This window comes from Mastacembelus armatus, chromosome 1, assembly GCF_900324485.2.
Source record: "Mastacembelus armatus chromosome 1, fMasArm1.2, whole genome shotgun sequence".
Classification (NCBI taxonomy): Eukaryota; Metazoa; Chordata; class Actinopteri; order Synbranchiformes; family Mastacembelidae; genus Mastacembelus; species Mastacembelus armatus.
The window spans coordinates 18,242,211-18,266,854 of NC_046633.1; the positions used below are offsets into that span (position 1 = coordinate 18,242,211).

General features: G+C 39.7%; 1 protein-coding gene across 1 annotated transcript; it reads right to left on the bottom strand.

Annotated features, from left to right (window-relative positions):
- Positions 1 to 250: 250 nt before the first annotated feature.
- Positions 251 to 23,916, bottom strand: LOC113128112 (nodal modulator 1-like). Its single transcript, XM_026303175.1, is given in 49 exon segments — positions 251 to 1,646; positions 1,838 to 1,930; positions 2,109 to 2,228; positions 2,405 to 2,506; positions 2,652 to 2,762; positions 3,381 to 3,464; positions 3,699 to 3,840; positions 4,015 to 4,142; positions 4,300 to 4,413; positions 5,328 to 5,454; positions 6,356 to 6,515; positions 6,755 to 6,837; positions 7,900 to 8,121; positions 8,221 to 8,316; positions 8,413 to 8,476; positions 8,665 to 8,752; positions 8,831 to 8,967; positions 10,465 to 10,596; positions 10,814 to 10,955; positions 11,129 to 11,306; positions 11,420 to 11,570; positions 12,350 to 12,455; positions 12,573 to 12,662; positions 13,144 to 13,281; positions 13,554 to 13,706; positions 14,890 to 14,962; positions 15,081 to 15,187; positions 15,420 to 15,520; positions 15,669 to 15,714; positions 15,792 to 15,881; positions 16,324 to 16,510; positions 16,512 to 16,586; positions 16,766 to 16,772; positions 17,423 to 17,609; positions 17,715 to 17,793; positions 17,877 to 18,032; positions 18,328 to 18,458; positions 18,582 to 18,765; positions 19,180 to 19,277; positions 19,734 to 19,848; positions 20,022 to 20,167; positions 20,400 to 20,582; positions 20,950 to 21,097; positions 21,174 to 21,319; positions 21,408 to 21,493; positions 21,581 to 21,736; positions 21,928 to 22,076; positions 22,205 to 22,469; positions 23,786 to 23,916. Coding segments are annotated over 49 exon segments (6,024 nt in total). The 5' UTR covers positions 23,802 to 23,916; the 3' UTR covers positions 251 to 1,514.
- Positions 23,917 to 24,644: the final 728 nt, after the last annotated feature.

Genomic DNA, 24,644 nt, shown 5'->3' on the forward strand with positions numbered 1-24,644 from the left:
AAAAAAAAAAAAAAAAATATATATATATATATATATATATAATACAGCAACTGCCAGTAGAGAAGAAAAAAAAAAAAAAAAAAAAAAGAGAGAAGTGCCTGATACTTATTGATTTTCTGGCTATAATCCAGGACTATTTTAGCACAGTAACTTTGAAACTTAAGCATGAAATCTATAATTCCTGCCAGGTTTATGAACATTTAACTCTAGCATTACACTGCCCCCTACAGGCAAAACTATAATATTCAAATCAATTTCCTTCCAGTCAAACTTTATTCATAATCTCAAAAAATTAACAAGATTCTGACCAAATGACAATTACACTCCATGTCTGGCATCCTCCCTGTCCTACCCCAGGCAAACTATTCAACTAATCAAATGTAGACCAATTAGAATATATCTCAACTGTAAACAGTGGCTTTTTTATCTTTTAGTGAAAGTCAGACAACGGAGAGCAGATGAGCTAAATACAGGCCCTTAGTTATCACAGTACATTATGCAGCTCAGTGGTAAGACAATGAGCTTATGAAATTACAGTTCTGCCTTATCTCTGTTTAACTCAAGGTCATGACAGACCCTTTGTGCAGTCTCTAAGTGGGGTTGCTTCAATTTCACTTCTGTGGATGTCAGTCTTTACATTTCATGTTGCTCTTTAAAACTGTCACACATCATCTGACCGAACATAATTAAAAAAAAACAAAAAAAAAAAACACTTTACAAAGACATTCCCCTAGGTTATCATACACATCTAATTAGACATATGTTAATAAATTAATCAGTTATTACCCCCCGAAGACCAGTTTGCCACTAAAAAAAAAAAAAAAAAAAAAAAAAAGGTCTCTTCACACAGATTTCCATCTAACACCATTTTCCTGAGCTAACAAGGATCACACACTTTTCCCCCCAGTGGTGTACCAGGTTGACATATAACGCAAAGCTTTGAAAACATTTCGGATGATTATTTCACAAACTTCAAATTAAAATACAAATCAACTGAACCATAAAACCTAATATAATAAAGTCGCACCTCTATTCTGTGATTCGACCCTGGTGCTGAGAAGGCAAGACGCATTATCCACATGCCTGACAATGTTAGGACTGATATCAAAACCATTCAAGTGCTTTCAAAACACAAGCAAAAGATTTTAGTTGACCTAGGCAAATTACAATGGTATAAAAATGGCTCATATTCTATGACAAATCTTAACAGTATTTTTTTTTTTTTTTGACTCAGTGTTTTAGAAAAAAAAAATGAAGGAAAAAAAAAAAGAAACGAGACAACCTGTAAAATGGCAGCTATTAGTCCATTGAAACTGAATGGCTGATGAGTTGGTGGTAACACACATTAAGTGGTTCATGTTGAACCAAGTCACATCTTAAGAGAGCTAAATAGTTCATTGTCACCCATCATTAGCCGCAGCCACTGAAGAACACAGCTAACCCACTGCTTGCAGAGGGATCATGGGTGATTGTGTGCCATTTAGCGCACAATTAGTTGAGGCGTGGTCGTGTCCTTATGTACGCCTGGCTTTTTGTCTCTTGGCCTGGCGTTTGGCTTCATCCATGGCTGCACTATCTCCACTTGTTTGTGCCATGCTCCTCACTCCCTGGATACGGTTCACCACCTGTAGCAGGAGGGGGATAACCTGCAAAGCAGAGGTGAAAAAAGGTCTTCAACAAATGTTTTTTTTTTTTTTTTTTTTTTTTTTTAAAAAATCAACAGTTTCCTTCTTGAACTATAAGGAAAAGCCATAAAAGATAAAAAAAAAAAACAAAACAAAACAAAACTATAACTACAATGTAGGACATTCTTGTTAACGTGGAAGTTGTTACATACCTTCTCATGGTTGTAGGCTGCTAACAGAAGGAGAAGAGTAAGAGGTAGAGCTATGTAGGAGCCCTGGGCAACATCCTGGTCAGGCACTTTACGCTGTGGGAAAACACACACACACACAATCTGCATTTACACAATTATAAAAAGCCCAAGCAATCATTTTTATACATAACCTTCTCAGAATAAGACATGACCCATATTCTTTAAGTTCTACGTTTTTTAAAAATGGATTTTCCTGCAGAAAACTCTGTCAAAGAGCAGATAAGGAACTTACAGTGGGGTTGAAGGTGAGCGTGACGTGCTTGTGGTAGCCGGTGGAGGAGAAGGAGACCTGAGGCAGCGTGAAATCGTACTGGGAGCGGGACAGTGTGGAATACAGCATCAGCACATAGTTCTGGAAATAATAGAAGAAACATCACTGCAGATCCAACAGCAGCATCCTAGGTCATGGTTACGTCTAGAGCCGTCTATGAATTTTAGTGACATACATAAGCATGTGAACAGCCTTATAATAAGTACTGCTAAATGTAGACAAGGAAATCACTTTGCACAGAAGAGAACCATACTTACCTCTCCGTCTCTGTCTAGAGGAGGAAAGTGGAAGAAGAGGGACTGTCCCAGAGAGACACTGTTGATTGGATTGTCCAAATTGTCACTCTTATACAGCTTCACCTGGGCAGAATAAGAGGAGAAAATAGGAGTAAAATTCCAGCAATATCAATTTGGTGCTTAATATACACGCTGTGAGACATATAAAGTTCTGTGAAAAGCAAAAGACCAAAAAGATCAAGGGATAATAGAAGCCAAACATTCATACCGATAGAGTTGGGAGGTGTTCAGGGGATGTGATGATGTTTCCACTGAGGTCAAACTGATTGATCTGCCTAAAGGCAATGATGTTAACCCCTTCAATGTCACTGTTCCCAACCTGAGGGTGAACATAGAGCTTAATGCACAGATACAACCTTGAAGAAGAAAGAAAATACCAACTTTGGAAAAGGCTTTGGTACAAGTCACCCGGTGTGATAATAACAGAGAATTAAGTGGAATTAAGGCATTTTCAGCCTTGCCAGAGAGATAAAGGCATCTGCACTTTTCAGACAAGCTAAAATTATGAACTTAAAGGTTTAAAAGTGCAATGGGATTATCACTGCTTTTGTTCTGCGTATAGAAAATGACCCATGTGATAAGACTGCTGATTAAGTCATAATCACAGGGTTCCCACAGTCATTTCAACAATTCAATTACAGAAGTTTTCCATACCCTGCTATCTAGTTTTCATGACTGTTACTGCAGTGCAGCACACAGGAAGGATAAACTATGTCATTGATAATTTATAGCTAAATGAAAACAGCAGCAAGGAAAATCATCACTACAATGTCTATTTAGGGGCTGATCTTTGTTTTTGATCATATGGACATGACATTCATCAGTAGATGCAGATTCTTAGCTGTCAATATCAAGAATGCACTTTCAGCTTGTAAGACATCAATGGGATTTTTTTAAGTGTTCAGAACAAGAAGTCTGTAGTAAGTTTGCTGCTTACCTCTACAGCTCTGTGCTGTGGCAGTGCTCTCTCTATGTGGTCGTTGCCTTCAGCTCGCAGCTGAATCAGATACTTGCAACCGGGCTGCAAGAAAACACTCTCTTAATGAAGTCATTTACAATTTTACACAGTAACATTCAATATGCTTACTGCACAGCATTATGTGCAGAGCCAAATGTGGCTTACACAAACATATTGTACTAGCTCAATCGCTCCTTTTCCTACTGATTTGAGACAAGTGGGTGATGAAACCAGTGTGAGAGTTAATTTTAGTTTGAAACCCTCCAGTCTGATTTTAGCAGTCCACAGCACCCTCACCAGCAGACCCCTGAGTCTGAAGCGGCCCTCCTCATCAGTGACAGTGTCCTCGCTGTAGAGGCTGCACTCTCCCTGTCCCACCGCCTCCACAGCCACATCTCTCTCTGCATCCCCACTCAGAGACTGCACTGCTCCATAGCAGCTGAGGGCAAAAGCACAAGACCATGATGCCAATCAGACACGTGATTCTGAAGCTTTAACCATATTCTTTTCTAACAAACACTATAAATTAGCAAGTACAAAAGAAAAAAAAAATGTCCTGCTGTAATTCTGTGCCTGCTCGCTAAGCAGGACATTAGTGTGTAATGTCCACTACCTGTATGCAGTCTTAATGCCAGTTATGTCAATGCTGAGGTTCTGGCCCTCCTCCACTGTGATCATCTGAGATGCTGGCTCAAAGCGGAACTCCTTCATCATGGGTTTAAAGTAGTACTGGCCAGGACTCTGGACAGAGAAAAGCAGTGATTATTTCTAACAACAAGCAAAGATGGTCAAAGTGTTCCTACAATAAGCTTCACAGCTTAGAGGGCAGATATCCTACAGTGCAGAAAACAGATTGAAGAGGGTCAGAGACAAATAAAGGGGTTGCTGGTTTCCTTACCAGGTTATTGAAGGTAAGCAGGCCAGTGTCCTGGGTCAACAGGTTGGAACGAAACTGTCCTCCACTCAGAGACAGAAGGACACCTGAGAGGGGCTGACCGTCCTCTGATTTGATCTACAGCACAGAAAGAATACTTTTTTGTGCGGAGTGAAAGGAAAGAGATTTTTTTTTTTAAAAGTTCAATGTGTAATATTTAGAGGGATCTATTGGTAGACATGGAATATATCATTCAGAAATATGTTGTCATTATGGTGTAATCACTGGAAAACAACAAACCATGTTGCTTTTCCATGTTTCTACAGTAACCCAGAATGGACAAACTAAATACTGGCTCTAGATAGGGAATCACATTTTGTTTTAAAGGTTATGGCCACTGTATCCTCGCTCACACCTGGACACGGTGGGTGGGTTGTGAGGGGTGGTCAGAATGGTGCATTCTGCTATCTCAAAAAAAAAAAAAAAAAATTATATATATATATATATATATATCTCACACTCAGCATGGTGCTATTTGTGAGCACCAAATTATGAAATATTCAGTATTGTCAGGCTGACAGGTGAGTTTAATGTCTCTGAAGTTTTGTTCACAGATTTACAGGAGGAAGATAAACACAGACACAAAACTTCATAAACTCTGCAGAAGATTTGAAAGCAATTTGTCTAAAACCAACACTGACCGTTTCTGCCAGGATTTCATGATTGTTGCGTATAATTACAGACTCACTTAACAAAAGCAGCACAAAGGGGACACAGTGACAGCACACAGCAAGGCACAAACCTGCTGCAACTATCATCAGTGATCTTTTCTTTTAATTATATTTTGAGAAAACACACAGCAGGAGCCAACAAGAGCTTTTCAATATGCCATTTCATTTTCACTTAAACCATATAATCAGTGAGAGCAGTAAATGTGAACAAAAGACTATAATTGTAAGACACTCTGGATGAACGTGTCAGCTAAGTAATGTGGATGTGGAAGTGGATGGTGATTACTGGGATGTAATGTAAGTGAGGATAGTCACATGTACCTTGAAAGTAACACCAGCCAGAGCAAAGGCCTTGAAATCTCCTTGGGTTCCGTCCACAGGACTCAGGACAAAACCTTCTTTACTGGCGCTGATGTCGTACTGCCGGTCGCTGTGGAGCGGACCCACGCTAATGGAATATGAGAAACCAGGTGGTTAGGAAGGCAATTTTTTCCGGGATGGACCTTTTACACTATGTGTCATATGGTTACTATGTAAAGGACAATGATGATACACATATGACAATGACAGATTTTTATCAATCTTTAAAATATTACATCAATAAAAAAAATAGGAAGGCTAAGTAGAAAAACTGACTTTATTTCCTTCAACCGAAAAATATTTGTACCATATTGCATATATGGCTATGAGACTACTATTTTTGTTCTTCGCAGGCAGCTGCTGACAAGGCCTCAGCAACCTCACAGGATCCTCCATACAGCAGCAAATAAAAATAAGCTGATCCTCTCCTACATCTAAACTTGCACCTTTACAATGGTTGTATCAGTATAGGCAATGACAAAAAATATTTGCAGTGCAACAATGAAAAAAAGAAACGAATGGATTGCTCATTCCTATGATCCTTGTCTTGCTTCTCTGTGGTTAGTTAGATAATCAGGTTTTAATGGCTCCACAGAATAACACTAAACAGAAAGCATAACACTGTGATGGGGTCATTTAGTTACATGTAGGCTACACGTTGAGCACAATATTTTTTGTGTATTTTTTTTTTACATTTGGGAAACTGGCCACATTAAAAGCAGCTAAGTTCCATCCATGGATGTACAGACGGCTATTACTGGACTACTGGAAAAGGTCCTTTTAAAGAAGCTACACCAGTCAGATGGACACTGGTACAAACTCTATTATCCATTTGTTTGAGCAGCCCTATCAGAGTTTTAACTAGAACACACACATCGCTGTTGTAAGCGTTACTATAATCTGTGTCAAAGACATCACAGGCTCAGAAATATCCTCCCTCTAGTTTTACACACTCTATTTACCTGGACATAAGTGCTGGGTTCACATACCTGTAGGCTCCCATCTCGTTAGTTGCCACAGTAATGAGAGGTGCTGCAGATCCTCTTTCAGTGATGGAAATCTCTACACCCTGTAGCTCTGGTGACACTTTGCCCTCCAGGAAGAGACCAGCACGTCCAGTGATGTCAACGAGCCGACCTGGACAGGACTCTGTGGAGAAAGGATAATTTCATTTTAGGAAGCTTGGTGGTATTTCATGGATAGAATTTATCATTTCAGCTGTTTTTTCTCTTCTTCTTCTTTGACACCAAAGAAATAGTGAAATATTATAAGTACCTGTACATGAGCCTGCATACTGGTTTAGGACTTAAAAACCAGCCATAACAAAAACAAGGATACAAAAGTAGGCACAGTGGGGCTTAGATTACAAAGTGTGTGTAAGATCTTACCTCCAGTGATAGTGGCCTCTACTTCAGGAGGGTAAAACAGCAGCTCCTTGGAGGAGGGAGTCACAGTGATTTTCTCTCCAGCCCTGTGCAGTATGTATTAACAGTTTTAGGGGAAACATGGAACACTAAACTCTAGACACTCCCAGCACTTGATACACGATGATTTTTCCAACTAAACTCATGCTTGTAAAAATGACATTTTAGCTTTTTTCTGTCTGTCTGGATTTGAAAATTCAGTTGAGCTGAATCCTGCAGACTACTCAATTTTGGAAATTGACCCTCTGCCTGTGATAGCAGCTGCTGATTCAAGTGGAAGAAGCAGAGGACTGCCTGACCTGTTTGTGCCTTTCACACAGAGCTGCTGGTGACTGGTTAGCAATAGCAAGCCAGATAAGAGCAGAAAAACGACTTTGTAAATGAAGATTTATTTCTCTGCAGTGGCAGTAAACACAAGGGCCCACCGATCTCTCTGCTGTATTAAGAGCATAACAAGATATTTAGTGCTGACAAACAGTAATTGCAATAAACTGCAGGGCTATGGCTATATACTGACACTCTCCCGCAGACACAGACAACTTCTCACAGCAGAAGTGCTAGCTCAGCTACTGTACAGCACAGACATCCACACAGTGTCTCTCTCACAGGGTCATAAATGTGATTCTAGTGAATGTCAAAGCTCCAGCAGACTCCCTCTTTCCACAGTGTAGACAAAGTGAAGAAGCTTCTCACAGCTGGCGAGCACTGCCTGCTGATTCTACGTCACTGTCCATGCTACACCAAGTGGTCTCCCCTATGTGCCCTTAATATCAACATCACACACTATACACACAACAAGGTCACTCACTCATCTGTTGCATTTTTTAGATATGCTGGGGGAGAATCAGTTCATATTCTGTTACATGTTCAGCTCACGGAACGGAAGTAAATGATGATGGTTTTAGAAACTGGTAACAAAATCTGCTGCTTATATACAGTCTCTGTTTCTGATTTGTGTTCAGATTAGTTTTCCATCTATAATGCCATGTTTGCAATTACAGAGCGTCCTGAATTTGCAACATCTCTGCCCACAGAGGCACATTCCTTTACAAGACTGTGACTGTTATCTATTGTAATAAGAAAAAATGAAAAGATGCAGTGTAACCGACCTGGCCCAGTAGGAGAACTCATAGTGGAAGGGGCCTGTCAGTTCATCAGCCTTCTCTTGAACCGGAGGGCTGTCGTCCCTGGCGCCTCCATCCTCTTCGGCAGCACGGCGCTCTCGTTCCTGTCGACGAAGTTGGATCTCTTGCAGCTGCTGATCTTGCCTCTGCTCCTCTAGGCTGCGCAGGGGGCCCAGCACCAGCGCTGGCTCGCTCTCAATGGATGACCTGACCAAGGAGAGTGTGGTATAAACCAGTTGAGACAAACAGACAAAAGCACAGCAGCTAGTATTACTACAAAGTTCAGCCACACTAAGTCTTAATTACTTGATGGTAACTGTGACATCTAGGAGCTTGTCTGTAGTGATGAGTCCAGTCATGTGATGACGCACGGCAGTGAGGGTGAGAATAGTGGGGGCTGACCTGCAAACAGGTTAACAATGATCAGAAGGATGACTTTTATCCAAGGGAACACTGTTTTACTCCAGATTAAAATGGACACAGCCTCTCATTACTTACGTATCATAGGTGTAGAAGTCTTGCTCGAACTGGTGGCAGGAACGTGGGGTGACTTTATAAACACCTGGACAAGCCATTTTTAGTTGATTAATTACTTTGCTCCAGTTATATATTTAGTCTGACACAGACCTTTGGGCACTTAAAACTGTAACTATGCACAAGGGAACAGTTGATACACCCATATTTTTCTGGTCTCAATATGCTAATTCATACTATGTTGAGCTAATGAGAGATCAGGAAGAGGAACCTCACCTGGCTTGGAGAGACAGAAGCGGTTGACTCCCTTAGAGAGGTTGTAAACGCCGACGTTCTCAGGTTTGCTGCCATCTTGGAAAAACTCCTGCACCGAACACGTTCAGTTAGAGGATTTTCAACACAGAGCAGGCAATACTTCTGCACTCCGTTACCAATTACTCACCAAAGTGATGGCATGGGACAGGGAGCAGCGCAGGATATAACCAATCTGTCTGAACTCCACCCCCAAGACATCAGAGTCTAGAACCTCCACTTCCACAGATTTATGTTTCCAGCACCACTCCTCATGAGAAATACTCACTGACAGGGGTACAGATGGGAGAGAACAATGAAAAATGAGTATAGTAAAATCAAAACTAAGAAAAACAAAGGATGCACTTGGTCACAGAAGCCTAGGAGGAGGATTAGTTACGTTTGAGACTTTCCAGAAAATCTAATTATCTCATCTCTAAACAAATGCAAACAAAGTAAACTTGCACTCCTCTGGCCTGGCAAATGTACAAGCTGACTAAACATGCCTCGAAGATGCTGTGTATGCAGATAGCTTGCAGGCACACAAACAGATTGTACATATTGAACAGAGTCAGAGATAGATGTTGCACCGGAAGGTGCAGGAGCATCGGGTGTGCTTCCTAAAAGCTGGCACAAAACACCAATTATGATTGAAAGCTGGTAATTACTAATTGATTTCTCCACAATCATTAGAGAGTAATTACTGTGATTTCTTGATGGATTCTGAAATGCAGGTAGATGAGAGAACCAGTTTATATACTCGGCGTGCCGCCTTCTGCTCAAAACCTGCGTGCTGACTCTGCATTCATGCTCCAAATAAATGATGAGACACTTCTTTAACTGGGAAAAACTCCTGCTTACAACTACCAATTTCTAAGACGTAATATCTCTCATCGATCATGAATATTATCACTTTGGCTCTGTTATATGAAATATTACCAAAAAATATTTTTTTTATATTAATTGACGGTAAAAGTTCCTACCAACTAGCAAAGCAGGATAAGGATGAATCAAAACACTTCTAGCTGGAAGGAACCTCCCCCATCTCAGCTGCCACTTTCCCAAAGGTTATTTATATATATATATATATATATATATATATATATATATATATATATATATATGGATTCCCTCCATTTGTTCCACCTTTTGACACTAGCCATGTGTTGTGTGTCCATGTCAGTGGGATTTATTATTTAATGCAAATCACTTCTTATGCTCATATATTTGGCCATTGCTCGCTTTGTTCACAGTCTAATACTTTTGTTACTTTGTCACTGCACAGCATAAACCAAACACGGCCCTTCAACAATAAAGAAACTAAAGGAAAAGTGCCCTGCATCACGTCCTCCGCCTCCATCATACCCACCTTCAGCATATATGCCTTCAACATACCTACCAGGTTTGGAATCTAATATTTTATAATTATTTAATTGTAAGAATTGGAAAAGAAACACCTTCAACATGTTTGTTAAGCCTCAAGGAAAACACCCACTGCTCCAGATCCTATCACAAGAGGACTCAGACTAACGACTGGACAATGCTGTGTGACCTCATCCATGCATCTGGCTCTCCTTGTGGTCTCTGCTTTTTAGGTTTCCAACAATGCCTGCATGTTCTTTGTTGCTATATGTGTCAGCTAATGGATGATTGACATATATCATAAATTACACATCAGTTTATCATCTTTGGTAATGGTAATTAAATGACAAGGCTGTTTTATTGCCTGGCCCTATTTGTCACTATTATAAAGAATGAGGAGTGGTGATGATAGTGAATTCTGACCTTTGTACTTCCCAGGTAAAACATTGTCAAAGGAGAAGCTGAGCATGTCGCCGCTGCCAGAAAGGGCCACCATCCTCCTCTCTCCCTGGCGACTCACTGGTTGCAGAGTTACTGAGAGGTCATCACAGGATGCTACAGGTCAACCAGAAGAACACAATGTCAGTTTTTGTTATAACTAAAAACCACAGAATTCAATTCACAATTCATGTAGTCTGCATCTGAAACGGTATCATATCCTGCATAATTTTTTCTGTTCTTTCCATAAAAGCAATTTATGAGCGCACTTCCTTCTCAAAGTCAAGACAAGTCTTTTGGAAAAGGTTTGAGCAATAAGTGACTCAGTCCTTGCCTAGACAGTAGACCTTTCCAGAAACAGAAGCCATAAATTGAGTGAAAAGTAGGTCTGTGAGGGGCCGGTCCACAAGGGAGACCTCCAGGGCTTGAGGCTGTAGAGCCAGGCCTGCTTTCACCTCTGTCTCAGGGAGAATCACCTGCATCCATGGAAGTGAAAGCAAAATTATTTTGTAGAAAACCAAGGTTTTACCATAATAATTACATAGGAGTTAAAATCAATTCTCTTAGTCAAAACGACCCCACAACTTGAAAGTTTAACAATACTGACCTATTTGGATCTTTTATGAATAGTCATGAAGTGAAAGATTACCTGAACACTGTAGTCTCCTGGTTTGGCCTGAAAGCAGAAGGCCCCCTGAGGATCAGAAATGATAGTCCTGGCTGAGGTCTTATCTTGGCCCTGGTGTGCCAGAGTGACTTTGTAGCGACCCTGCTGCTTCATGCCCTCAGGCAAGTGGCTGATGGAGATCTGGCCACAGACACTGAACCTGGTGTGGGACCAACATCAGAACATCATAAAGCTTGTAAAGCAATGTGGTTTCACTGAAGAGAGAACACACATGTTTTTTAACCAATTAGTAAGTGGATGGGGCAAACAAACCCTGCTGTGATGATGTCAGGAAGCTGAGGTGTGTTGGGGGCGATCTTCACCGTGACTGGCTCAAAGAACATAAGGTCCTTGCTGACACGGATGGTGTAGGTACCAGCTGTCATGTTCTCCAACCGGAAAGAACCATCCTCCTTACTGGTGACTGTGAGGGCAGAGTAACTGAAGTAAGTGTGTGAAAATAGTAATTAGCTAATTAGCTAACTAAGCGCAATGTCAGTCTGCCATGTTGCACATGTGTATATTATCATAGTCACTCTCAGCAACCACTGAAGTTTGGTGATTGTCAAGGAATGTGACATATTTTCTGTTTATTTGGCAAGATGTGTAAATTCATCGTAACGTCATTTCAACATGTCAAAAAAAATGTTCCCAATTTGACATCTGCAATATATCACGTATACCAAATTTGACACATATGTCAGGAAAGATGTAAGAGAAGTGTGATAAATTCCATTGTTGTACCTCACTTCGTGTTGGACGTGGCTATAGAAACCTACCAAGTCAATTCAAAAATGGCCCCGTGGGAGACAAACAACAACAACAACAACAATAACAATCCTTAAAGAAACAATAGGGCTAGAGACCTCCGGTGCTCAGGCCATAATAATAATAATAATAATAATAATGAAAGCTCCTGTACATTCCTACGTCATGGTGGGGTCAAGGTCAATACCGAATGGTTCATGGTCAAGTCAGTCACTTGAGTGATTACAACAGTCCCTGCACCTACACCTTGGGGGCCTGGGCCCAGTAATAATAATAATAGAATAAATAAATAATAATCATAATAATAATAATAATAATAATACTATTACTAGTAATCCTTAGAGAAACAATAGAGCTTTGCACCTCTGGTGCTCTGGCTCTAATTTGACCATTTCAAGACATGACACACAGTGTAGTGCCTTCTAGTCTGGTTACCTTTGATCTGGTTGTTGAGGGACACCGTGGCATCTGTGACACCCTCCCCACCAACACTGTTGAGAACTCGACCTGTCACAGAGAAGCCCATTACACGGAAGATGGGCTACACGTGGACAAACAGAAACAGCATTACATGGTCAACTATCCATAAATTGTATTCATATTTGCAAGATAATGACATACGTTAAAACAAATATCAGACATGATGTAGTGTTTTTACCTCTAGTTTCAAACTGTTGTGTTCCACTTTGAAATTCATCCTAGATGGAGCAACATCAAATGTGATCCTTTCTCCTCTGTAGAAAGGCACCTGAAGAATTTCACAAGAGCAGAGGTACTTACGTAAGAAAGGTTGTGAGTAACACTGAGCTATTTTCAACGCAGCTAACAGGATAAAGTTACAATTTCATGAACAAAACCGCACTTTTGGTGTTAGTCAGCGCATTAACATTTAGACTGCACACCACACAGATCAAGGACCAATTAATGCAGAGAAAACTCTGGTTATGCATCCACATGTGGACACTATACTCAAGTGAAAACTCAAAAAACCAATACATAAATAAATAAATAATGAATTGCCTAGATGAGGAATTACCAGAAAAAATTTTTTATCTCATTGAGAACATCTGTTTTTATAGGTCACTTTCTTTACTCAGTGTCAGGGGTCTATTATTGTTAATGCTGCTTCACAAGAAAAGCACACAAGGTCAAATAATGTCTCCTTTTTTGTTGAAACACCATGAGTTAGTTTCACTCATCTGTAAAAAGACTTTTGATTAAAAGCTTACTACGGTGTACTCTCCACTGGCCAGAGAGGGGAAGATGAAGGTGCCATCTTCCCTGGACAGAGCGCTGCACAGGTAGACCACGAAGCTGTCCCCAGAATCAGCACCCTCCACTGGGGATGTGTTACAGCCACTGATGTCCTGGAAATCACAGCACACACATCCAGAAAAGGAGTCATCTATGGTTATATTGCATATAGTTTCACTCAATCCATCACTTTTGCTGTCACTATGATATATGAAAGAGTTTTTAATATGGTATACTTCCATGGTATTCAGGAGCAATGGGAATTCTGTTGAAGTTATAGCAGCTATACTGACTTTCTTAAAATAACGTAGAACAGATTAGATAAGCAGTAAAATTACTTGATCTAATTTGATTCTTTGGTGTTTCTAAAATAACACTGGTGTACCTCTCGCTTGACTGTGGATGAATAGAGTAGGAAGGTGACCTCTTTCATAGGCTCTCCATCACTGCGGACCTCCCCCGAGACATCATAGCCTCCAACCACCAGATGGTCGGCAGCCGGGGCATTGGCATTGGAGACATGCACCGAGGTAGTACTCTGCAGGAGGAAGGCAAAGGTCATCATGTAAAGTACAGTGAGGGTGTGAGTGCCGGTTCTGTCAGGAGCAGTTTGATTACTGCTGGAGATCATTAGTTACAAACCCACTAACCTGACAAGGAACTTCACAAGCTGAGAAACTAGGTGAATAATGAGGCTTTCTACACTCTGCCACTTGAAATCATTAATTATATTTTTAAAAGCAACGTGACACTGACTATTTCTGTCTGGAGAGCTAAAATCCCACCTCAGTTCCCTTGGACTTCACCTGACATTGTACACTCTGAAAAGCTGAATCCCCATTGTGGCCTACTGTGTTTATATTAGAAAAGATTCAACCATGACAAAATCTTACACACTGAATGTTCCTAATGTAGGAGCAACCACTGCATGTTTGAGGTAGGGCTGGGTGACACAACAGTATATATCCAAAGGTGTAAATTTGATGTAAATCTGTCTACTAAAAGAAATAGTCACACCATTTACAACATGGTAATGTATACACATCAACATGTGGGACTGCTTGATGGTCATACTGGATATTTATTCATGATTTGTGCATCAATGTGATGAAGGATTTTCTGGATTAGTGGGTGTTTAGACTGAACAAAGTCCTGCATTTGAAATTTGCATTGTGTTTCACTGGCAAGGGCATGTTGTTTCATGTACCAGCTAAACACTAAAACAACCCAGGAATCCAGTCTGGGGAGCATATCTTTGTATGTGTTTGACAGTTACATACCAAAGTATTGCCAAAACAGTGCACGTGGGAATATAATAGTATGAGAAATAGCTTATTACTGCTCTAGAAAACTACAGCAATCATTTCATGTAATTTTTATCTAAAGCAATATGAGCTTGCACATATTTGATTGGTTACTGGAGTGTCTTGCTGGATTCAATATCATTGCAGGATTGTTATATTAGTTTTAGCTAGGTATGCCTGACTAACTGGCTATAGAATGTTTGTTTCCACTATTGAGAGACCAAGGCTTAAGTCTCTAAACTTGGATTTTCCAGCTCCAGTAAATGACAAAGGGGCCTGACAGAAAACAAAATGGGTATACCAGATTTTCACATTGCTGATGTTACATTCATATTTATATACTGTATGTACTATTATCACCCACAACCAAGGAAAACACAGTGTTTATACTTATAATATATATATATATATACCAACCTTCTCCAGAGTCCAAGAAGGATGCGAAGCTGTAATGTCGTAATTTCCAGGGAGTACTTTGAAGAAGGTATATCTAGGTTTGAAATACCAAAAATAGAAAAAGTCTAGACATAAACAATTTCCAATATATATTTACTGAAGAGACACCTGCATACAACTTTACTCTGGACAGAAGGGTGTCAGCCACTTACTTTCCACCAGGTTGTGTGATGACACTCTGGAGTTTCTCTTCTGTTCCCGATCTGCTGAGTTTCACTTCTACTCCTGCTGGACCCAGAACATGGCCCTTACTCAGCACCTGAACAACAGGGAAATCAAATAAAAGAACACCTATCTTAGTTCATTCAATTCAAGACTAATGCTTTTCCAACATGGACAAGAACTGGAAGACCAGGAAATGGATCTGCACGCATGCATGCACGCGCACGCACACACACTTATACAAAAGCACTAATGCTAGTGTAGTGCTTGTAGGGTCTGTAAGACAAACGCTCTCATTGATTAGGAAGAAAATCCAAAACAAATCTCACCGTTCCTGAGACTGAGAAACCAGTGAAAACAAAGTTGATGTCTTCCTCTTTTGTACAGATGTCACTGACTCCGTCCACATGGAGGTCAACACTGGTGGGCTCTTGTCACGTTACATACATAAAAACATAACATAAAAAAGCACACCAAAATATTTGAAATTAGAGTACACAGCCTATTCACTTCCTTAAAAACAGTTGGTGTAATTAATGAGCTTGTGAACACTGGGGACACAGATCTCACGGTCTTACCAAAACTCCACCCAAGAGGAGGCTCAATCTTCAAAACAAAGTCACCCTGGGGGGAAAACAAATCTTCATATATTACAACCAGCAGTGTAGAGTTAGAAATACTGGAATTAGTGTTTGCCATACCTTGTCGTACAGAGGGATCATGAAATAACCATTGATTGGAGCACAATCCGTTTGATATTTCAAGGAACCTTGTTTGGTGTAGAGTTTAATCTGTGCATGAAAGAGGCAACAAGTAGATTACACCTTAACTCTATTTGATAATTGATTAATCTGAGGTGTTCACTGTTGCATGGCCATGTAGAAATCTGAATAGGAAGTTAAGTAAAGTGATAGTATAAAGTGTATTTGCTGTAATGAACTAACAGGTCGGGTTGATTTCACTCACTAACCAAAAGGCTAATCCCTGTAAAGGTTTTAAGACAGGCAGTGCAGTGTAACGCCGACATTAATGTCAGAAAACATTTGGCTCTACAGTCAAATTAGCAGACACGTTTAGCCAAACAACATTAGCTACTCTGAATTTCTACTTGCTAGGAAAAGAGAGCTGCCTCTGAGCTGAAGCGCCCCATTCATTCACACTGTAATTCAAACACAGCTCCAGCCTCCCCTTGCTGCCACAAACCAGCTAGCTGCTAACAGTTAGCCCTCTCACCTCGATCAGAGAGTAATTGATTTCAACGTCGGATTTCACGAATCCTCCACACGCCACCACGATGTCATCGGAGGACACGGTCAGGAACTGAAAATAGATAATACAGAATAGCACCCAGAGAGACCCCATGTCAGCCCGGATGGTAATTCTCAACATTTCGGCTGACTATCTCTGATCTCTAGTTGAGCAACAGCACGCTGCCTCCGGTTCCGTACCAGCTGCTGTCACTGACCGGGCACAGACGCCGACAGCGCCAGCGCCCTCTATTGTGCCGGAGGGGGAAGTGTCAGAGTAATTATATTTCACAGGCTAAAACGTGAAAAAAGATTGAGGAAGTTATTTCACTAATTAACTATTTATTTTATAGGTTAATAGTTTACTGAAGTAAGGCAGCCATTACATTCATATAAATTGCACCCAACATGAAAAATATACTATTTACCCAAAATCTGAACAAAACAGTAGTTAAAGAAAAAACATACCCATCACATCCAAAAGTTGTTTTAGAGTTTAAAAAAAAGGAATGAGTAGAAGATGGCTACAGTTTAGTACTGGAAATTGCACATGTTTTTTGGGTTTTTTTTTTTTGCATTGTCATGCAACCTTACAGTGACTGATATAAATGTTAGACTAAAAAACAAGAAAAACACTATGATATAATGAATTCCTTGTAAACATAAATCCTTTAAAAGTAAGAAAAAATTAGCCTTAAATCTCTTAAAGTGCACCACATTCAGACAAGGTTTTCTAACTCCAGTGGATATAATAATGCAAGTCCTTCTTAGAAGGAAAAGAAAACAGAGACAACATATGGTAGAGAACAAACACCTCACACCAAAAAAAAAAAAAACATCTCAGCACTAAGTGGTGGTTTAAAAATACCTTAACATTGCAGCTTTTTAGCAATTTTCTAGTGTGAACAGAAGAACACTGAAAAGTCAAGACACATTTGTGTCAGCAGGTCCACAGAGGCTCGCATGTTGTAGTGTTTTCACAATATGGAGAACATTTAAGGGATGAATTCAAAGAGTTTTCAACTCCAGTAACTGTGTCCAGTCTTGCATCTGGTTTTCGTTCTGTAATATTAGGTCCCTGCCTCAAACTTGCGTGGACGAGTCAGGGTGTGGGTGTGCCAGGAACACCCCTTCATCAAAATTGCTGGAGAAGCTGGTGTGGTAGCTGGTACTGCTTCTGCTCCTGTGCAGTTTGGATGCTGAAGATTTGACAGCTAAGTGCCTCTGGGCCTGACACAACTTCTGAATCAGGAAACGTTTATCACGACCATCCTGAGAAACAAAGTAACATATGTTGTAGTTTGAGTAAGAATGCTTAAATAAGACTGATAGCAAACATAATGAAATCAAAATCTGTTTTAAAACATGTAAGCCTACCATGGCTAGCTGCTCCCTCAGTTGGTTAATAACTCTCTTGTGAGCACCAGCTAATGCAATCACATAAAACATGGCCAAACTGTAGAGAAAAAGGACACTACTGTTCAAAAACACAGCCAGACAGAGAACAGAAAATATAGAACATCTGCCTCAAATACGTACCATGTAACAACAAAGAAAGAAACAGCAAAGGCTTCAGATGAGAGTGCATGGAGCAGGGTTTGGACTCCACTGGGTAGATGGGATACTGTAGCTGGCAGCACCTCCCAGGAGGTGGTGTAATTAACAAATGGTCCACAGGCCTGGGAACAGTTTATTCTGTGCAAAAACAAAGAGAAATTTTTTGTATATATCAGGACAACATGTAAGTAGTGGTAATAAAGGTTAATGTATTTAGTCATTATATAATTATTTGTATTATTATCTTTTTTTCCCCATTTATATATAACAAACTAAATGGGTCCATTGTAAATGCAGTCTAATACTCAATTCTTCCACTCATCAGTACTTCCTCTTATCAATACTTCCTCTCATGGTTCTATTAAAGCCTCAGGGGAGTAAATGTATCATCAGAGAGACCATTATCAAAATTCATAATATGGTCATTACTCACTGTGCTACACTAACACCGACAGGCACACATGCCAGAGCCAGGCCGATCAGCAGCACGCCGAGAAAGAAGAAGTTGGAGCTGGATGCTCGGAATGGCCGTGTTGCAGGGCGGCAGTTGTTTATTAAGGATACCTGGCAAACAAAGAGGAAATACTGCAAGAACCGCTAATGAAAACTTTCAAGCCACCAAGGCCAGAAATCCTCCTTGTGATTCAGACCAATAACACGAGGTCAACTAGAAAAGACAAAATTCACCTTTTTGATGTAGAATATAAAGAAGTATTTGATGATGCAGATGGCAGGCAGCATTGGGCAGTAGAACGTGCCGATCCAGCAGATGGTCTGACCATAGACGATCTCTAACACGTTCTGAGGAATAGCAAACTCCTGCTGGCCCCACCACTTAGCCAGACCACAATCACAGTGCTTCACCATCAGCCTGAGTAGGAGAGTGCAACAGAAGGACACAGTTAGATATAGAGCCCGACCGATATATGTGTTGACGATTTTAATCGGCCGATATGAGCCTATCGCAGATATATTAATATCGGTGAATATGCCGCCGATATTAACATTTTTTAATGTGTGTTTAAAATGCATTTATGTATATATATTCTGTTTGGACACACAAACTGAAATGCCATTGCCTGTGCAAGTGTATCTAAACTTTTGACTGGTACTGTACTATAATATACACATAGATAATATCAGTATCGGCCCCAAAAAGTAAAAGATTAAAAAAAAAAAAAAAAAAAAACTATGAACCTCTGAGGGGAAATTAATAACAGATCACTACAAATAGATTAATAGAAGTTTGTACATTTCTATTGAAATGATTAAAATTTCGACATACTTTCTGGGGAATTCTACAAAGATGGTGACTGCAGCAATAATGATGAAATCAAATATGGTTAGCTTGTACATCTCCTGGCCAACACGGGTCTCCCAACACTGTGGACAACAACAAAAAAAATTCTCCAAATCATTACTTAACTGAGAAAGGCAACATCAGAGACCTATGGCAGGATCAGTTTCATCATTTCTAACAGTTTATTAACATATTTTATACTATGAATCAACACAAAGTATTTTCAAACTACACACATTGTAAATCTGCATTAGATGTGTTGACAGCCCATCTGAGTGATAAAGGGCTGAATAAATGTACCTTACTTACCACTGTAAACCATCTTCATCAAGACCAAGAAATGGGTATATACAGTCCAGGTTATGTTAATGTAAGATATAAATGATTAACATTGGAAAATTAAATGTAAAAACCTTTAAGATTTGCTAAATAGTTTCAGGTATTCTGCATGTATGCAGTAGGTTAGAAGCTGGAATCTGCAGATTACTGCATGTATGTTTTCTTGGATTTAAGAGAAAAAAAAAAAAAAAAACACTTACAGAGTAAAGAACGTGGTTATAACCACAGATACAGGGGTCCTCTTTACATTTAGTTATCTGAGACCAGAGAGAGAAGAGTAAAACCCCAATACTGGTCAGCCGCATGAAGACACACCTGTGAAGAAAGAAAAGGGAAAGGCCATGTTCAGCCATGTTAGCTTCACCCAACCATTATTTTTCACATCTAGTGAGATAGTGTTTCACCTCCTAATGCAGGTAGTTTTTCAATTTTAACATCACTATCAACAAAAATATAAGTCAGTGGTAAATAAATGCTATTCACTGTACCTCATAAGAGTGAAGCGAATCTCGAAGGCAGGAGAGTAGTCCTCATAATTGATGATAATGGAGAAGAGGAGGGGGGTGATGAAGTTGGCCAAAGTGATAACAATTGAGGGCAAATACTCAATGATGAGATCCACAATAAAATTCTCCTGCACAAAAGCAAATGTAGCTTTTATCCAAATCTGACAAAACTTTTCCTCAAAACAGAAATAGGACACTACAGATTGAGGAGCTCAAGTTCATGAACTAGAAGACATAAGAAAAGAAAAGAAAAACATGCAAAATAGTGTATGAAATAGCAGTTATTTGGTCAGAAAAATAACACTAAAATGAAGGAATATGGCATGCTTGCAACAGAACACTTCAGCCACATTTCATTACCTTTACATTATTCATCTGTGCTTCCTGGGAGAAGATGGTGGCTCTGTAAATGCTGTAGAAGCAACCAGCCAGTACACCAATAACAAAAATGTTAAGGATGAGGCGGATGAGGTAAATCCGGCATCGCTCTTTGCGAGTGCGATCTGCTATTTTCTGCTTGATCCTCTCTTCTTCCAAATCCGTCTGAGGACACACACACAAACTGCCTTAAACTGAGGCAGGTCAACATTTAATGAAAGCATCAACTACACTGTCTTCACATTTAAAACACTTTATAAAATACAACACAATTCCAAGCAAAGAATACTATCTCAGTCTAAAAAGGATCTAAGGATCTAAAAAACTAAAAAAGGATCTAAAAAGTCTTGGATGTTAATACAACTGTCACCCAGTGTATGCAGTCACTGAGATTTCATGTATCCACCCATAAACATGTTTACTACCTAGACTGGTAGCCGGTAAATATGGCCACAGTTGCCGTGCTTTACTCTATGGTACTTCTGGTATATACACACATCTTGCTAAACAGAATGAAGAGGATTCAGCTAACCTTGAGCTCATAAAGGAGACTGCTTCTTTTCAGCTTTGCAGCGTTCTCATTGGTAATGCAGAAATCCCAGCCGGCAAAGATTTTGTTGCAAAAGCTCTGGAAGCGATCTTCATCCTGAACCAAGCTACGTTTGAATCCTGTAGCAGACCTTGAAGAAAACCAACACATTAACAAATAGACCCTTCAGATGAGTTTCAATCATTGCAATTTTGTCTTTTCAGTACCTTCTGACAATCCAGATGAGACTGAGGAACAGGTAGGCTATAGTGACCAACAGGTATGCCAGTGGCAAATTGTAAGTGATGTGTGAAAAGTGGATTTTGTCCACTTTGTAGTAACCATAGAAAAGATAGGTCTGTTCTAGAAAACCCTGCAGAAAAAGCATATGCAGTGAATGAGGAAAGCCATGTGGACAGTTTTAATCCAGAGACAACTGAATGCAAAGTTTGAGAATTTACCCCTCCAGACAGCAGGTCTGTAATGTGCTCATGAAAGATGACAAGACCCCGACGAGCGCTGCTTGGATACACACTGCACAAACTACCTATGAGACAATTTAGCAAAGTGTAAGCCTGAGATTACTTTGTGCTTAGATTATGCTCCGGCTTGAAACAAACAGGCTCTCACTGACCATCGTTCTGGTTGTAGGTGGTGTTCCCTGAAGCATAGGGTACAATGATGATGGGCAACATGACAAAGCTGAACATGAGCAGAAAGATGATCAGGTTGAGCATAACCAGGAAGCGCAGGAAGAAGAAGTAAGACAGGATCCCTGTACCGAACATTCCTGTTGAATTGAAGTGAAACAAAAGACAGAACTAAACTCTAGAATAACAGAAACACATTTGGTACATTTTCCATTAAAGCAAAAATATATTTAATCATCCAGATGACCTGAACAAAAATCAATATATATCTCTGAGGGTAAACATAGAGTTGTCAGACAGTCAGACTATCTCATTATTCTTATTATCTCACCCTCTATCAGGTGGATGTCTCCCCTCCACAGCTGCAGTGAGTTCAGCCATACTTGGGCATCATCCTTCAGCCTCTTCAGATACCTGCGGGTGTTTTGCCTCCACTGTATCCAGTTGCTGAGGTCACGAGCCTCCTCCAAGCGCTGTGTTCTAACAGGTAACACAGTCAGACACACTGCTTGTTGAGAACCTAGCACACTATATACATGGTACAACAAATCTCTTCAACATCTTATTACAAGAAGGTTTTAAGGACACTATAGTAATGTCTTCCTTACTTGTCTCTTCGTTTCTCTGCCATGGTCTTGGCTAGTTCCCTGATGGGTCTCTGTGCTGTCTGAACCTTCAGTTTTTCCTCCTGTCTGCTGATGGTGCTTGTGGCCCATTTCCCGCTGCCAGAGGAGCTAAGCCGCCTTCTAGAGCTGGCTCTTCGTTTGGAGCCACCAGCTGATGACTTCCTGCGGTACAGCAGAGACTGATAGCTTGGGAGCTGGTCCAGCAGAGGGTTACTGGTGACTTTTCCACTACGATCAGTGTAGAACACTTAAAGAGAAATAAATAGGATTACAAACCTTTTAATAGACATGATAATGTGGTACTCATAGTAACCAGTTAATACAACCCCAACTTTTTATTTCCAACTGTTGTATCTCTTATTCTTTCATCATGGACTGAAGTCTTAAATAAATACAGTTTGAGATGTTTATGTTGTTTCATGACAGAAAACGAACAAGAAAAACAAAAAACACAACACGACTACCAAATAAATTTGATTTCAAATTAAAGCTGCAATGAATGGTGGATTAGTCATTGAAATTTAACCTGTGACTATTCTGATCATCCATTAATTGTTTTAGTCAATTTCACTTACAGAACTTTTGACATGAGAATTTGATGCCCTTTTCAGTCTCATATAATAATAAACTGAATATCTGTGTTTTCAGCTATAAAACTGCTGTGAGAAATTATGACATGCTTTTCTTTTTACTATTGTCTTTTCATACTGAACAATTAATTTCATGAAGAAAATCACATTATAACCAAAATCAGTAGATGACTAAATAATGAAAAAAATGGTATCCCCTGATTTAAAACCAGTGTTGACTTACATATACTCTATACCTCATATACTCATTTTAGTCGCCAATCAGATGTGCACATTTATTTTTTCATGTTTTTTAATGATTCCCGATCTTTTGTAAATAGAAACTAGCAGCATACTTTAGTTCATCTGCCATAAAAGTTGTCACAATAAAAACTGCTGTCAGTGCAAACATATGTAAAGAATTTTCTACACATTTTAACCAGTATATTTAATGCTGGGCTTCAATTTATTGTAATACGAAGAAGAAATTTCACAGACAGTGGGTGTACAGCTGCACACATCACGCAGCTATAGGGGCTTTTAGACCTGGCATTCATTTCCTCAGACTTTCTAGGGTGTTTAAAAAAAGAAAAAACAATCGTGGAGTTTGTCACGGTGCATCTTATACATGCTGAAAGGATAAAACATGCAGCAGGACGAGGCCCAACTGTTGACAAATAACTTTGGAGGTTTCTAACATTTTCTATCTTAGCACCCAGCACCACACGAACTAAAAACAGCACAGAGAGACTATACAAGTCATAAAGACACTGACACAGAGCCAATCAAACTAACTCCCTACACAAAATGTTACTCACTGGTCCTTAAATCATTGACTAACTTCTGCGGGACGTAGCTTTGTTTGTTGTTAGCCGCTATGCCATCTAACGTTAGCTTTACTAGCCGGTTTGCTAACGCCGAGGTCCTGAAGTTTTAATTAACGTTAACTTTATTAGTAAGAAAGACAGAAACATCGCGCTAACTTCAGGTTTACCTGCGTCCACGTCCATCGTTTCCTTTGTGATAACTACTGGCTAAATTTGCCACAACACACCTCTGCAACTGGGAGGCGCCTCTCCAGCTGCCAGGATAGATAGCAGCCTTTTCCCACTTCCTGAATGCGGGTGCAGCTCTGAGGTCTCTTTGATTGTGCCGTAATTGAAACTAAGCGTACCCATTTGTAGATTATGATTAAGTATACGTGTTAATAGATACAGATTATTTAAAAGAAAATTCAAAGTAGGTAGAAGATGATTAAACATCAATTTATGAACACTTTATCATTGCACATAGCTAGAAAATACACATTTAAAAAACAGTTTCCCTGAATGCATCTAAGTGGCATGTTTAGCTTTCTTTCCCTGCTTTTCCCTGTTAATGTCCATGGCTGTCCACGTTAGTAACTTTAACATATCAAATACATAAATAAATAAATTACACAAGAGAGACCAGATGATAGAGTTATTTGTATTGATTTATATAACTCAACACATGGGGCAACACTGCAATTAACACAATGAAGGTGTTTAGAGAAGTGAAGTCCATTTTTTGTCAAACAGTAATCTCTGACCTTTAATTTTTATCCAAGTGTCAGATTACAGCATGTGAAATTAAATGTTCTTTGTGTTGCTGTCTTCTCTTCAGTCTCAATGTAATTGGCCAAGGGAATTTCCCTTTATTACGCCTTATTTGTTGAGAACTTCCTTGTAAAGGATTTTTAGCTGTTTGGGGGTTCCATATTATTTATTGACTTGTATTAAGTCATTTATCTATTTATCTGTCAACAGTTTCAATCAATAAACACAACCTCAGATTAAACTGTCCTAAATCCTGAAAAACGAGGGGAAAGGCTG